Source organism: Mus pahari, chromosome 10 (assembly GCF_900095145.1).
Source record: "Mus pahari chromosome 10, PAHARI_EIJ_v1.1, whole genome shotgun sequence".
In the NCBI taxonomy this organism is placed as follows: domain Eukaryota; kingdom Metazoa; phylum Chordata; class Mammalia; order Rodentia; family Muridae; genus Mus; species Mus pahari.
In genome coordinates this window covers 4,921-19,654 of record NC_034599.1, presented here as the reverse complement: position 1 = coordinate 19,654, position 14,734 = coordinate 4,921, and the positions used below count along the sequence as shown (strand labels likewise).

Genomic DNA, 14,734 nt, shown 5'->3' with positions numbered 1-14,734 from the left:
TTTTTTTTTTTTTTTAAGATTTATTTATGTTTGTGAGTACATTGGGACACACCAGAGGAGGGCATTGGATCCTATTACAGATGGTTGTGAGCCATAACATGGTTGCTTGGAATTGAACTCAGGACCTCAGGAAGAAGAGCCAATGCTCTTAACCGCTGAGCCATCTCTCCAGTCCAGCCCTTTCTATTTAAAAAAAAAAAAAATCTTATTTATTTTCTTTACAATGTAGATAGCTCCAAAAGGGTGAAGGGGAGGCAATGTACAAGGTAAAAATATGCTAAAAGCTAATTAAAAAAAAAATTTCATACTGCACTTACCGCTGACCCCAAACTGAGAGAAATAATCTCATCTTCAAATGCAGAATGTGTGTCAATATGGGCAGGAATTCCTGAGATAGAAAACATGACATCATTTCATTGTCTGATGCAGATTCAGACTGGGCACACCTAGCTGCACGTAAGTACAGTGAAAAGGGTGTTTGATTCTTTAAAAGCTACTATAATCTTAGTTAAAGGCAAGCATAATAAATATGACTCAACAAATTTAAAATGAATCTGAAACAATATCTCAACATCATCACATTGAGACTTGACTATAAAATCCGGGCTCAAGAATCATTGTTTAAATAGGACCATTCACAGCATAAGAGGACAATGTGGAAGACAAATACTAGTCTCTTCTCTCTCACTCTCTCTCTTCCCCTCTTTGCCCCTTTCTCTCCTCCTCCTCTTCCTTTAAGCACTGGGATTCTCAAGGACTTGGAGAGCAGAGGACAAAAGTAAGGACTAAGTGTATCAAGACACCACTTCCTGTAAATGAGCAGCCATTGCTAAGGGAACTGCAACACAAAGAAACAATACAAAGAAAAAAAGATACATTCTCCTAAAGGATTATAGACAGGAATATATGCAGTTCAGATACAGTATGGGTATGACAGCACACACCTGCAATCCTGGCACTCCGGGAGCTGTGACAGGAGCAGCTCAAGTCTGAGTCAGTCTGGCTAAACAATTAAGATCCAGCCTTAGGGCTGGTAATGGAGCTCAGTGACAGGGCTTGTGACTAGCAGGTACTAGGCCCAAGTTTACTACTCAGCACCACAATAAAAAAATAAAAAATGATAAAAGCAGAGGAAAAAAAAATCAGCTTCTGCCAAAACTAAAATCCTAAAAAAAAAAAAAAAAAAAAAATAACTACTATAAATTTGGGTGAAAATGCTATTAATAAGTGAAGGAAACCTATCTATATCTAATATTTTCACTGGCACTATATTCTCAGAGTTGTCTTCCAGATTTTAAAATAGAAGATGAGAGAAATCATCCACCCAGTTAGCCTTCTTCATTTCTGTGGATTACAAGCTTCTTACACTGGAAATTTTTGTTTGTTTGTTTTCCAAGCTACCAACTCCATCTCTAACATTTGAGAGAGGAACAAAAACAAACAAAAACCAAAAAACAGCAATGCATGCTCATTTAATTTTGTTTTATAATGGAAGTTCCTCAAGAGATGGAGGTACAGACTACAAGAGCAATTAGCAGCAATATAGATAAGAAATATAAGCAGAGCAGCCTCAAAATGAGTTTGAGCTAAAACAAAAATTACTAAATTTTAATTTTTGATCTTAAAAAGTTTTATAAACTTTTTAATTCTAAAATATACAACTAGGATTTTAAAGAAGAAGCAACTGGGACTAGAGACAGGGCTCTGAGTTTAAGAACACCCCTTCCCCTACCTGAACTGCTTGGTTGGGTCTCAGCAGGAGAGGATGTGCCTAGTCCTGCTGGGACTATGTGTCCCAGCATTGGGTCATACCTAAGCAGGGGCTTCTCCTTCTCTGAGGAGAAAAGGAGAGGGTAAGGGGAGCATTTCTAAGTGTGGGACTGGAAGGAGAGGAGAGGAGAGACTGCAATTGGGATGAAAGAGAATAAAAAAATTTATTGAAAAAAAAAAGGAGCACTAGCTAATCCATCAGAGGACCAACACAGCAGCTCACAACCATCCATAACTACAGTTTCACAACACTTAATGCTCTCTTTGATCTCCAAGGGCACTAAGGACACATGTGATTCATGCAGGTAAAAACGGTCACCTACATAAAAGAAAATAAATGATCTAAAAAGTAAAACAAACATTTTTTTTTATAAAGAAACACCTACCATGCCCAGGTTCATATTGATTTATGGTCAACTGGTCTGGTTTATGTTTAATATAACCTTCTTTCAACAACTTCTCCAAAATGCTACTGCAAATCTCAGGAAGACCTAAAGTCAGTAACCAGAAAAGCAAAACACACTCAAATATCTTTATGTTTAATCATGAATAAAAAGACAGTATGATAGTGATCAAAGTTTTTAGTGTTGTAAAATAACACTAATAAATAAACATGGTAAATAAAAATGATAAACAAATAAAAGTGATACATCCACAGGCAAATTAAATTAAATAGATTTGTAAGACTCCTTTAAAGTTATTACACCACTGATTCTAGCAAATAAAAAGCACAAAATCGTAATTTTACTACTAATAATGTTGATACTTTATAAAATAATAAAACTTAATACACATTGCATTGCCCATATCCAAATTTAATGTTTCATAATACCTTACACCTCAGGCTGAGAGTAATTTTATATCTTATTTTTCATGTACTTGTGTCTTGACTGATCCATCACATGAGCTTAGATATAGAGACTTTCCACTGGTAGCATAATGTCAGCTCCCAAACACCTTTAGATTTTAGAGAAATTTGAATTTTGGATTTTCAGATTAGGGAGGTTTAACCTGTAGATTTTATGTTAGAAATTAAATCGAATACTTTGTAAAGTTTTAAAAGTATTCCATTTACCTCAAAGATTTTAAATTATTACTTTTTAAAAAAATCATACAATTCCAAGTAAAATTTTTATGAGGTCATAAATGTGATTTCACCATGTCTGAAAGCCTTAAATATGATCAAGATCATAAAAAAATATATGTAGGACTGGAGATGGTTCAACCCACAAAGGACCAGTTGGATAAGATAGTAAAAAAGCTGGGAATGGTAATATATACCTGTGAAAAATAGGCAGAGACAGGCAGATCACTAAGGTTCAGTGGTCAACCAGACTGGTCTATTTGATGAGTTCAATGCCAGTGATACCCTGTCTCAAAATAAGACGGACAGCTCCAGAAGAACAATACTGAAGACTGTCCTCTTCTCAAAGACACATGTACAAACACACACACACACACACACACACACACACACACATACAAAAACACAAATAAATAAACACATAAATATGTAAAATTGAATCTAATAGATGAATTACTGCCAGTTGAACTTAGGTAACCAATTTATATAGACCATTTTTAAAAATGCATCCAGTAAAAGATATGAAAAGAAAATCAGAAAAGAAATTACAAGTGGCCAACCTCATTACTAACTAGGAAACCATACACTGAAAGACTGTGCAGCATGTTGGAAAGAATGGAAAGGGAGAGTGTGTAAGAATATACTGACCCAGCTCTTTGAAGGAAAGTGTGTCTGCTAGATGAACCTAAACTGAAAAGCAGCAACTCTACATTTTTGCAGTCCTGCTTAAGAAACTGTTACACAGCATATGAAGAAGTACACAGAAAGATACTCACTAAAGTACTATTTGTGAGTGTTGAAAATTAGAAATAACCTGAATGCTTGAGGTAGGTAATTGTGAGTGCTGAAAACTAGAAATAACCTGAATGCCTGAGGTAGGTAACTACCCTGACGCACTTTAAAATGAAAACATGACTTAAGATCTCCAAGGCACCCAGCACTCGGGCGGCAGTCAGGCGAATTTCTGAATTCAAGGCCAGCCTGATCTACAAAGTGAGTTCCAGGACAGTCAGGGCTATACAGAGAAACCCTGTCTTGGAAAAAACAAAAAACAAAAACAAACAAAAAAAAAAAAACAAGAAAAACAAAAATCAAAAAACAAAAATCTCCAAGGCACAATATAGAATATAAAGTATATAGAAATGATATATACTGTATATGAATGATAGAAGACTACTTTTATGATATGAGGCTACTCATGTTCAACTATATACTTGACTACATGTACACATTTGAATATGAACTCGTTTCATTAAAAAAAAAAATAAGAATGTGTGGTAAACTGATAAGAGCACCTACTTTTAAAGGGAAGGAGTAGAGAAGGAGGGTAGAAGTAAACAGGAGCCTTGACTTCATCAGATGTTTGAACTTTTACAACAAAACCAGGCCACTTAATAAATGAAAATGCCCTAAATTTAATCAGTTATCTCAACAGTTTGCTGATAGATGACATGCACCTCAACTAAAATTAACTTCTAATGTATCACATCTTTCTTTCTAAGCCAGCAATAACAGTATATTAATATGTACTTACCCCCAGGTAAGGGCTTATCTTTATCCACAGTGTTGTTCTCATAGTGAAATTCATAACCAAAATGTTTTACTCTTCTGTGTTTTAAGGACCTTTGAACTGTATAAAGAAAATAAACTCTTCGATAAAAATTAACAGCAACCCTTCATATATCATTTAACATTGTAAGGAGTCAAAGGCAATAATGACTTCTGTTAATTGCTAAATTATTGTTTGAACAGCATAAGCCATTTTGCTTATATCATTTGTTTTGTTATGTTTAAAACACTTAAGAATTTCAAGTATTAACGGGACAGAAGTGTGTATATATACAGCCACTCATAGGATTGCTAATGATCTGGAGAGAGGCAGAGCAGCTCTCATAGCAGTTTCATACTCATTGGATATCCTATACTACTGAGAGGATCTTAGAGGAACCCTCAGGGCAGAAGGGAGCTGTTGGGAGCCAGGTCACTCTATGGCTTCTCAGAGGCCATGATGAAATGAGAAAAGAACACTTCCTCTATGTCTTTGCTCCATACAGATCTGGCAAGTTCTAGTCTGGGGCTTGGGCCAGGGCCTTGAAAGAGTCAAAGTTTCAGTTTCTGGGAACCTGACTTTTCTCTTTTGAAGAAATGGTAGTTATCAGTCCCAGGGTCACTGAGTACTTGGTCGGTGGCACACATGAGATATACTGTGTTCTTTTGTGCAACATTAGATGATTAACTTTCTCCTGATTTTGTTCCATTTTCCCCCTATAAATTGTATATATGATGCTGTACTTCTTAATAAGCTTGTTTGACATAAAGCATACTTGTGTAAGACCTGCTGACCTGAACGTTCTCATCTTGATCCCCTAGTCAACCTCCTCAGGAAACTATCATTAAGAACAGTCTGCTGGTCCAAGTCAATGACCAAACAAGATTTCAAACAGTGGAGGGATGATAGAAGCTATTCCTCTGGGGTTTATAAAAGACTGGAATTTAGAACTGGTAGCTTTACAAATGTTATATATAACACTACTTAATAATTGTCAGTGTAGCTTGCCCACTATTAGGCCTAAGCTGCTTCCAGTGATCTTGAGGAAATAGTAGAATGTCAGCAAACCTATAGTGTACAACAAGAAAACAAAAGCAAGACCAGAAATAGGATAGTATCCAGCAATCTAATTTTTGGACCATAGATTTTTACTTACAATTCTGATTGCCTATATCTCCTGTCCAATTAACACTTTCCAAAAGCATTTTCTCCTCCTCAGAAGAAATAATTTCTTCTACGACCAAAAGGCCTGGAGGTAAGGCTTGAAGTCCAATTTTTTTCCATTGTGCTACAGAAAAACAAAAACATCAGTCTTATGCAAAACCCATACTCCTCTATACAAAGAACTGTGCTCCAGAAGCATAGTCTGAAAGGCTCTTAATTGTCATTTCAGAAGTAAGAATGCTAAATGGACCCCACAAAATGGGGGAAGAAAAAAAAAAAATCAGTCATACTGCATGTTATGCTCTCTTCAGCAAAGAATGGTACCCAAGTCTTCTCTTTGTACATAAATAATTGAGTTGCTTTCTAAACATCATTCAAGGATTACGCTTTTCATAATACTTATTGTATAAATTGTTATAAAAAAAGTCAAGTGTAAAACAGTACAGAATGAGAACAAAAACTGATGATCATTTTACACAATGTAGAAGTCTTTATGATATCTCTTCATGATTAAAGGGTTGATGAAACTAGAAAGTACTATACCCCAACATATATAGCAAACCTACATACAGAGAAAAACTGAATTATTTCCTCTAATATCAGAAGAGTAATGATACAAAAGTGCCTGCCTTCTCTCTACTCTTATTCAATATAATGCTTGAAGTCTTAGCTAGAGCAGAAAGAGGAAGAAATAAAAGAGGTATACCCAGAGAAAGAAGTTATCTATATTTGTGTTCATAAACTCTCCACCAGAAAACACTTAAACCCGATAAACACTTTCAACAAAATGAGTACAAGATCAACACCCAAACATCAGCTTTTGTATATGCTAATAATGAAGCAGCAAAGAAAGGAATCAAAGGGAAGTTGTTTGTTATTGTCTTTTTTTTTTTTTGTTCACAGGCAAATGAATAAAGCAGACAATTCTCAAAAGAAGAAATAGAAACAACTAAAAATCTCTGAATGTTCAACATTTTTAGCCAACAGAAAAGTAAACATTAAAACTTTTGGGTATATACCCAGGAGTGGAAAAGCTGGATCATATGGAAATTCCACTTCAAGTTGTTGTCCATATCCCCACTAGCAGCAAATAAGGACTCCTCTCTTCCCACATTAACCTCTGGCCTCCACAGGCACAGCATGATCAAGCACACCAGCATACACCTCCCATATATAAAGAATAATTGAAAGAGACTCTGTAAGACGAAAATTCACACAAAAAAGTAAGTTGAAAGAAGCTAACATCAAGGTACCTTTTTCAACAAAATTCAAGTACAGAAAGATCTTCTGCCCCAAATCATCAAAGATTTCTTTTCCATTGAGGGTAAAATAAGCTTTCTTGGATTCTTCAATAGTTTGGAATATTACAAATGCATATGGTTTATTAGGTGGCATGAGGAGAGCTTCCACAGGTCCACATTTCTCTAAAGTCAAAAGCAGTTGTTTCCTACTCACACCATTACCCAGACCACCATTGGCAACAACCAGGCTCTTAAAAAAAAAAAAAAAAAAAAAAAGTAATAAGCAATGGATATAATGGATATAGCCTATTTATTTTCAAGTTAAAATGAAATTACATTATTTCAGAAAAATGTAATTAAAAATAGTTTCTGATTTTTGCGTACATATAAATAGTTATTTGTTCTGATAGCTTCATACAAAGTATACAAACTAATTTATTAAATATTTGGGGTAAAAGTATGCCTATGCTATAAACATTTATTTTTAAATACTTCTATTGCTGATATTTTCATTTCTTCATCACTAGAAAAATAAGTTAAGAGATAAATTCCTATTGTTCAGAAATCCAAATTAGCATAATAAAAATAAAGGAAAGAAGAATAGAGAGAAAAGCATGCAGCCAGCAGTCGCCTTGATACTTTTGCCAGAGTATGAATGCCTTACATTCCTTTACCCATTTAATCATATTTAGCATAATTTCTAAGGCAGAGTAAACATTTGTATAATATAAGCCCCACTTTATAGAGCAGGAAACTACTCACCACAAAATCGAGTTAAGTGAGTAATTAAGGAGCTAGGTTTAAATATTATTGCTGTTAGTCTTCTGGAACTCATACTTTGAATAAAACCATTATGCCATGTTTACCAAAAAGGTAAAGCCAAGAAATTGAATAAAAAAATTAATAGCAGGTTCATGAAACATGAAAAGATTTCTGCTCAAGGAAATTAACTGAGTCAAAAATAGTTCAGTCAAATTTCAAGTAATTTTCTTTCCTTTATAAATTGCAAGCTTATTTTCTGTCACTTTGAAGACTGCTCTAAGCTGGGCGTGGTGGCACACGCCTTTAATCCCAGCACTCCAGAGGCAGAGGCAGGCGNATTTCTGAGTCCGAGGCCAGCCTGGTCTACAGAGTGAGTTCCAGGACAGCCAGGGCTACACAAAGAAACCCTGTCTCAAAACAAAACAAAACAAAACAAAACAAAAAAACCAAACAAACAAACAAACAAAAAAAGAAAGAAAGAAAGAAAGAAAGAAAAGAAGAAGACTGCTCTAGTCAAGGGATTTGGAGTGAAAGAGGGAATCCTCTCATCTTTATTTTGATGTTCATGGTATAGTACTCTCATAGTTACTATACTTTAAAAAAAAATTCCTTATATAATGCTAAAGTATGTCAATGTAATTTACCACCTATTATTTCTAAATCTTATTTGTATACACGTGAAAGCGTGTGTTTGTGTGTGTGTGTATGTCTGTGTGTGGGAGTGCATGTGCCACAGTACCCATGTATTATGAATATATTATGTAGGCTGTCCTGGAACTAGCTCTGTAGACCAGACTGATCTCGAACTCACAAAGATTCATCTGCCTCTGACTCTAGAGTGCTTAGATGAAAGATATGCACCACCACTCCGTATCTGGGATGGTGTACTCTTATCAATTTCATTATTTATACCAAGTATTGAAAATATTCCTAAAAGAGTATTTCTAGGGTATACAGATCATTCAAATTTCTCAGATCGATTTATTTAATATGCTTTTAAAATGTGAAAAGCATTCTTAGCCCACAAGACACATTTGCTCTCAGTATAATAGTTTACTAACTCCTTGAAATGTATTTAGCTCAAAATTAGTAAATTAACTAGATTACATAAAATGAGGATATCTATAACCTTCCTTGAAGAGAGTGTAATAGAATTGCCAATAAATTGGACAATAAGAAAGATAAAACTCTCTTCTATAGAGTCTAGCCAAATACATTTAACACACAAGTATAAGGATATACTTATATTCAATTCATTGCTACAATACTACATTGAACAGCATAAAATTTATTCTCAGATTGCTTTACCATGGACCTTATTCAGTAAGTTATTTTCAAAACATGCCATAACAATTTGGTTATATGTGGCAACTATTACAAAAACATTTTAATTCTTTCCCTAAAACTGAGTAAGAGACACTAAAGGAAACAAAGTACCTTTTTCTATTCTCTGTACATCCTCATATAACATGATCTAGAATACCAGTATACTGGATGTTTTGCATCAACTTAGATCCACCTAGAGACACTAGAGAAGAAGGAGCCTTGGTTGAGGAAATGCTTTCATAAGATCCAGCTCTAAGGCATTTTCAAACCTAGTGATCAATGGGGGAAGGCCCAGCCTATTGTGGGTTGTGCCATCTCTGGTCTGGTGGTCCTGGGTTCTATAAAAGGAAGGCAGAGCAAGTAAGGGTAATCAAGCCAAAAAGCAGGAGCAGCCATGGCCTCTGCATTAGCTTCTGTCTCCAGGATTCTTCCCTGTTTGAGTTTCTGTCCTGAATTCCTTCAGTGATGAATAGGGCTGTGGAAATGTAAACTAAATAAACCTCTTTCTCTCCAGCTTGCTTTTTGGTCATGGTGTTTTGTTGCAGCAATAGAAACCCTAACTAATACAAGTTGGCACCAGAAGTTGTGACAAACATGATCATGTTTTGGGGAGGATGGTGGAAGAACAGAAGCCAGTATTATATGTCTTTTCTGCTATGATGGACTGTAGTTTCTAAATTGTGATTAAAAAAATAATTTCTTTCTTCCTTATTCTGTCACATATTCTGTTGTAATGATAATAAAAGTAACTAATATAGTACTCAACTGAACTTTCTTTCACAGGAAAAAAGCATGGATAAGTTGACTTATCCAATCATACCTTGGTGTCTTCAATGATCAGAGGCTACTTAGAAGTCATTAGTCACTTCATTAATAAATAAAAGACAAGTAGATTTACCTCTGAGAGTCCAAAAGCTTTAGCTATACAATGCCCAGCTTAGAAATAAAGCCCAAGTCAAAAGTAATGTTCCTACCTAAATAAGGAGAGAAGTGAGGATTTAAACTGAGCTGTAATTTAAAGACCAAGAAACTTTACAGTAGCTCATATCATCTTATTTAATTACTGCCAACAGACAGTGAAAAGGTTTTATAAATAAGGGCTAATGAAAATATTTTGTATTATATAATCTAAATACTTTATAACATAGAAAAGGGAAGAAAAGAAGCAAGATTGCATTAGGATATAAAAGATCTACCTTCAAGTTTCTATTCAATCACTACCTGGTTTATAATAGAGGAAATTAACCTCTCTAGTTTTCCAATCTAGCTCATATAGACTTTTAAAAAGAACTAAACATGGGCTGGTGAGATGGCTCAGTGGGTAAGAGCACCCGACTGCTCTTCCAAAGGTCCGGAGTTCAAATCCCACATGGTGGCTCATAACCATCTGTGACAAGATCTGACGCCCTCTTCTGGAGTGTCTGAAGACAGCTACAGTGTACTTACATATAATAAATAAATAAATAAATCTTTAAAAAAAAAGAACTAAACATAATAATGATTGTTGAATTTGTATTATCAACTGTAAAGACTTGTGCAATATTATTACTAATATGTACCTGCAACATGCTCTAGTTTAGTGGTTCTCATCCTGTGAGTCACAACCACTGAAAAATACATACTTCTGATGGTATTAGGAAATGAGACACTGTTAAACAACAAAATTTAGCATGAAGTGGCACATCCTGCCACAATGTATATTTAATATGGGCGCAATACATAACAATTACAGCTTTGAGCTATACTTTACAATATTAAAATAATACCCATGGCAGGGAGCTAACCATTGACCCTTTAAGTGATACTCTGCTATGCTTGCAGACAGGAGCCTAGCATAATTGTCTTCTGAAGAGCTTCATCTAGCAGCTAATGGAAACAAATTTAGGGATCCATGGCCTAACATTAGGTGGATCCCGGGGAGTCTTATGGGAAAGTGAGGGAAGGGACCGAGGGTCAAGGATAACACAAGATCTATAGAGTCAACTAACCTAGGGAGATGGGGGCTCACAGAGACTGAACCACCAACCAAAGAGCATACATGGGCTAGATATAGGCCCCCTACACATAGGTAGCAGATGTAAAGCTTGATCTTTATGTGTGTCTCCTAAAAATTGAAGCCAGGGCTGTCTCTGACACCATTGCCTGCCTTTGGGTCCCTTTCCCTTAGCTAGGCTGCCTTGTCTGGCCTCGGTGAGAGAGGATGTACCTAGTCCTACTCCAGTCTGATGTGCCTAAATGGATTGGTGCCCATGGGGTGTGGGCGCTGCCCTTTTCTAAGTAAAAGGGGAGTGGGGAGGAATGGGGATGTAGTGATGGTCCTGGTACTGGGGGAGGGCTGTGACAGGGATGTAAAGTAAATAAATTAATTATGGAAAAAGAAACAAAAAACCCATAATACATTAACATATTGATACAGCCACATTCAAATGATAATAACAATTTAAGGTCACCTGAGTGGGATAAGACACTGCCTGGATGCCTTCATGTTTCAGTAGCACATGCCTGGCTTTACTCTGTTTCCTTAAGAACTTCTTCTCCATTTTAGTGAGTTTCAAAACACCTTTATGATTGATATTCATAGTAATACTGTAAATAAAATGTATAAAAAGTATGTCTTAAAAGTCTTAAAGGAACAATTATTATTCATACATTCTATACTTTATAAAATTTTCTGTGTTACAAAAAAAAAAAAAAGAAAGAAAGAAAGAAACCTTAGTTTCCTTTCCAAAAATCTAGGAAATTGAAAACAAATAAAAATGTTAAAATACTTCAGAATTTAACACAATTCATAACAATTCATCTGTTAGCTTAAGTTTTCCATCATGATGTAAACTCTTGGAAAGTAGGAATGCCAGCATATAGTATGTGACCAGGAAACATATGGAAAGAATGAGTGAATGGTAACTAAGTGAGCATGTATGCCTATGATAGTTTCAGTGCTCTAACTATACAAATATAACATGGCACATGACTTTGTGGGAACTTGGGAGATGAGCAAAACAAGCACATACCAAACAATGAAAAATTATAACATATCTCCATATAATTAACTGCTAATAGTATTTAACAGTATTACTGGTTTTTGTGGCATAACTAGAGACCAAAACACAAAAACGATGTTACTGAAAAAGTTTGTAAAAGTTCAAATTAGAAGGACCAGAACAACATAGTCATTTAAAAGGAAGGTATTCAATAGGCATTCAGTGAGAAAATAAAAAAAAAGGAAAAATGATAATGTCCAACAACAATAGTCAAATACAGACATAATTTGAAGGGTTCCCCCTCCCCACTTTCTTGTTGTTTTGTTTTGAAAGAGGGTCCCATGTATCTCTCAGCCTGGTCTCCAAATTGTGACAAGGCAGAGGATGACCTTGCATTTCTGATATCTACCTCTGAAGTGGGTATATACCCACAAGTCCAGTATATGCTTATGTTTTGTTTATTTAGGCACTTTCTTACTATGAAGCCCTAGGTGACCTCAGACTCACAATGCTAATCCTGTCTCAGTCTTTGTCTGCTAGGAATACATCATGTCCAGCTGGCATAAAATTTTTTGAGTAGCAAATGTTTACTGACCCTCTAGAATAAAGCTGCATACCTCAATGTAAACAAATAAAATAAACAAAATTATGTTTCAAAACAACTAAGGCACAGTCAAAACTCTAGTAGTTTGACAGTAGAAAAATGGCATTACTTCAGTTTCTTAGCAAACAAGTTAGGAGGTACAGTCAGTAAAGCAGGCTAATTGTAAATAATGATAGGACAGTGCGTAATGAGAAGACCTGCAATAATCCACCTGTAGCAAGCAGAAATGTTAACCTAGTTTTTACTGTTGGCATAAAAGGAAAGGAAAGGAGAGGGCAAGAATGAGAAAAGAGTTCTCACAGGATCAATAGACCTTGGTTGATTACTCAGATATGAAGAAGAGGGATCAGGTCAGTGCACAGCTGCTTGGATGCACCTGGCATGTGACAGGAGTAAGGTCACTATTAAATAAAATACTAGCCATGGCAGTTGTTCAGTTGCCTTCAGTCTGAGCAAATTCTCTGGTGGTAAGAAGAGAACAGAGAAATAAAGGCTCTGCTACTAGTAAACTCTCAATATATCTTGTTGGATAGTACCCCAAGTACCAATTGTATTGTGTCCATGTCTGAGTTAGAAAATAGAGCTGTGGCTAGAGTGATGGCTCAGTGGTTATAAGTACTAGTTGCTCTTCCAGAGGACCTGGGTTCAAGACCTAGCACCCACATAGCAATTCAAACCATCCACAACTCCAGTTACAGATCTCACTCCTTCTTCTGGCATGTAGGTGGTATACAAGATACACATGCAGATGATACATGTCTTTTGAATTAATAAGCTATCGAATTTACATTATCTATTTAAAAAGAAAGCAGAGTTAAACATTAAGACTTAGAAAAAAAATTACCCCGTTTCTGAATTACACACACTATTTTTTTTCTTACACTCATTGTTTGTTATCTTCTATAAGTGAATAGAAAGTTAAGTACATGAAGTAGTGATTTTGTCTGTATTATTCACTGGGTAGCACACAGCACTTAAACAGGACGTGATATCCAGGAGCAACTCATTAAATATACATATTTAAATAGACCTAAGCAGAATTTGCCATTTTAGCTACTAAACTCCGTAATTTCTAATTTTGGCAGCCATCTTCAGCGATTTCTGTAACACCCACCGAGTGAGTATCCCAATTACCTTCATGTGTTGGAGTCAGAAACTCTCGCCTACAATCATGGGTACCTGGCAAACAGCTAGAGACAAAGGTTAAACGAAATCATCCAAACCACAGTCTGACACTACTCCACCCTAGAGGCAGAAGGACTGATCAAGAAAAAAACATAAGGCAGATGTGGGCCGAGTGAGTGCCTTGCATATCCGTGCTTCACAGAATCGATGCTTGCTGAAAAACGACTAAAAGCAAGGGCTGGTCTTCAACACCTATGTCAGCTAACACAGACAACGCTAGGCACCTATCATATGCCAAACATAAGGACAATAGATCCTACCAGGGCTCCCAACAGCCTTACCTCCCCAACCCATAAACTGCACCTTCGCGGTCTGAGTCGGAACATGCTGGTCAGGACAGAGCAGACAGGGAGCTGAAAGGAGTAAGCCACCGTTTGCGATCCTCCATACCCCCAGCCCCCAATCAGGTGGCGTACACTTTTCTCTCTCCTCACCAGAAATGTTCACCTCCCAGCTGCTTCGTCAATCGCCAGCCTTCCCCGGTGCCGCCTAGACAGCTAAGCAACTGCTCTCACACCCTTTCACCTGGACGCCGCCATGTTGCAGACAATAGTACTACATTTCCCATGAGTCCCTGGGGCTACCACAACCCCCTCCGGGACTCAAATTCTTTGTTGACCCTTTCTTCCCCAAATGTCTGTAAACTGTTGCTTGGAACAGAAAAATTGGCTGCTTTATTTGGGTGAATAGTAATCGTTGGAGTAGGACCTACAACTATAACGTTACTACATGCTAAACATTTGATCTTATACTCACAGATAACTGTAGTCTTAAGGCAACTTAACCTGTGTAAACGACACCAATCGAAACGCAGAGTTGTATAGCTCAGTCACAACTCCTATACGTAAGGCTCAGAACACTGCAGAGAAAATGGAGGCGGAGAAACGGAAGTTTACTGTGAATTGTGTCTCCCGGGAACATAAGAAGCCACACCCGTAAAATCTCTCTAGCTTGGCTGCCTAAACTGACAATGAAAACAGCTGTGTTTGTGTGGTCACCAAAAAGAATGCATAAACCCTACACAAAGAACAATATGCAAATAAGGAATTCTGAGAGTAAGAGAAATAC

The 14,734-nt window shown here is 36.4% G+C and overlaps 1 protein-coding gene across 6 annotated transcripts in view; it reads right to left on the bottom strand.

The window, feature by feature from the left end:
• The window catches only part of Alkbh8 (alkB homolog 8, tRNA methyltransferase), a 49,783-nt gene extending 35,311 nt beyond the window's left edge, over nucleotides 1-14,472 (bottom strand). The window contains exons 1-8 of one of the 6 annotated variants that reach the window (XM_029543640.1): nucleotides 14,101-14,197; nucleotides 13,616-13,671; nucleotides 11,347-11,482; nucleotides 6,821-7,058; nucleotides 5,560-5,691; nucleotides 4,389-4,484; nucleotides 2,157-2,261; nucleotides 318-388 (exon numbers count right to left, since the gene is read on the bottom strand). In XM_029543640.1, coding sequence (XP_029399500.1) covers nucleotides 318-388; nucleotides 2,157-2,261; nucleotides 4,389-4,484; nucleotides 5,560-5,691; nucleotides 6,821-7,058; nucleotides 11,347-11,475 — 771 coding nt within the window. In that variant the 5' untranslated portion in view covers nucleotides 11,476-11,482; nucleotides 13,616-13,671; nucleotides 14,101-14,197. Of the gene's footprint in view, nucleotides 1-317; nucleotides 389-2,156; nucleotides 2,262-4,388; nucleotides 4,485-5,559; nucleotides 5,692-6,820; nucleotides 7,059-9,007; nucleotides 9,056-11,346; nucleotides 11,483-13,615; nucleotides 13,672-13,947; nucleotides 14,229-14,422 lie in introns of those variants that run through there. The other 5 variants (XM_029543641.1, XM_021207109.2, XM_021207110.2 and 2 more) reach the window with 5 other exon arrangements.
• Nucleotides 14,473-14,734: the final 262 nt, after the last annotated feature.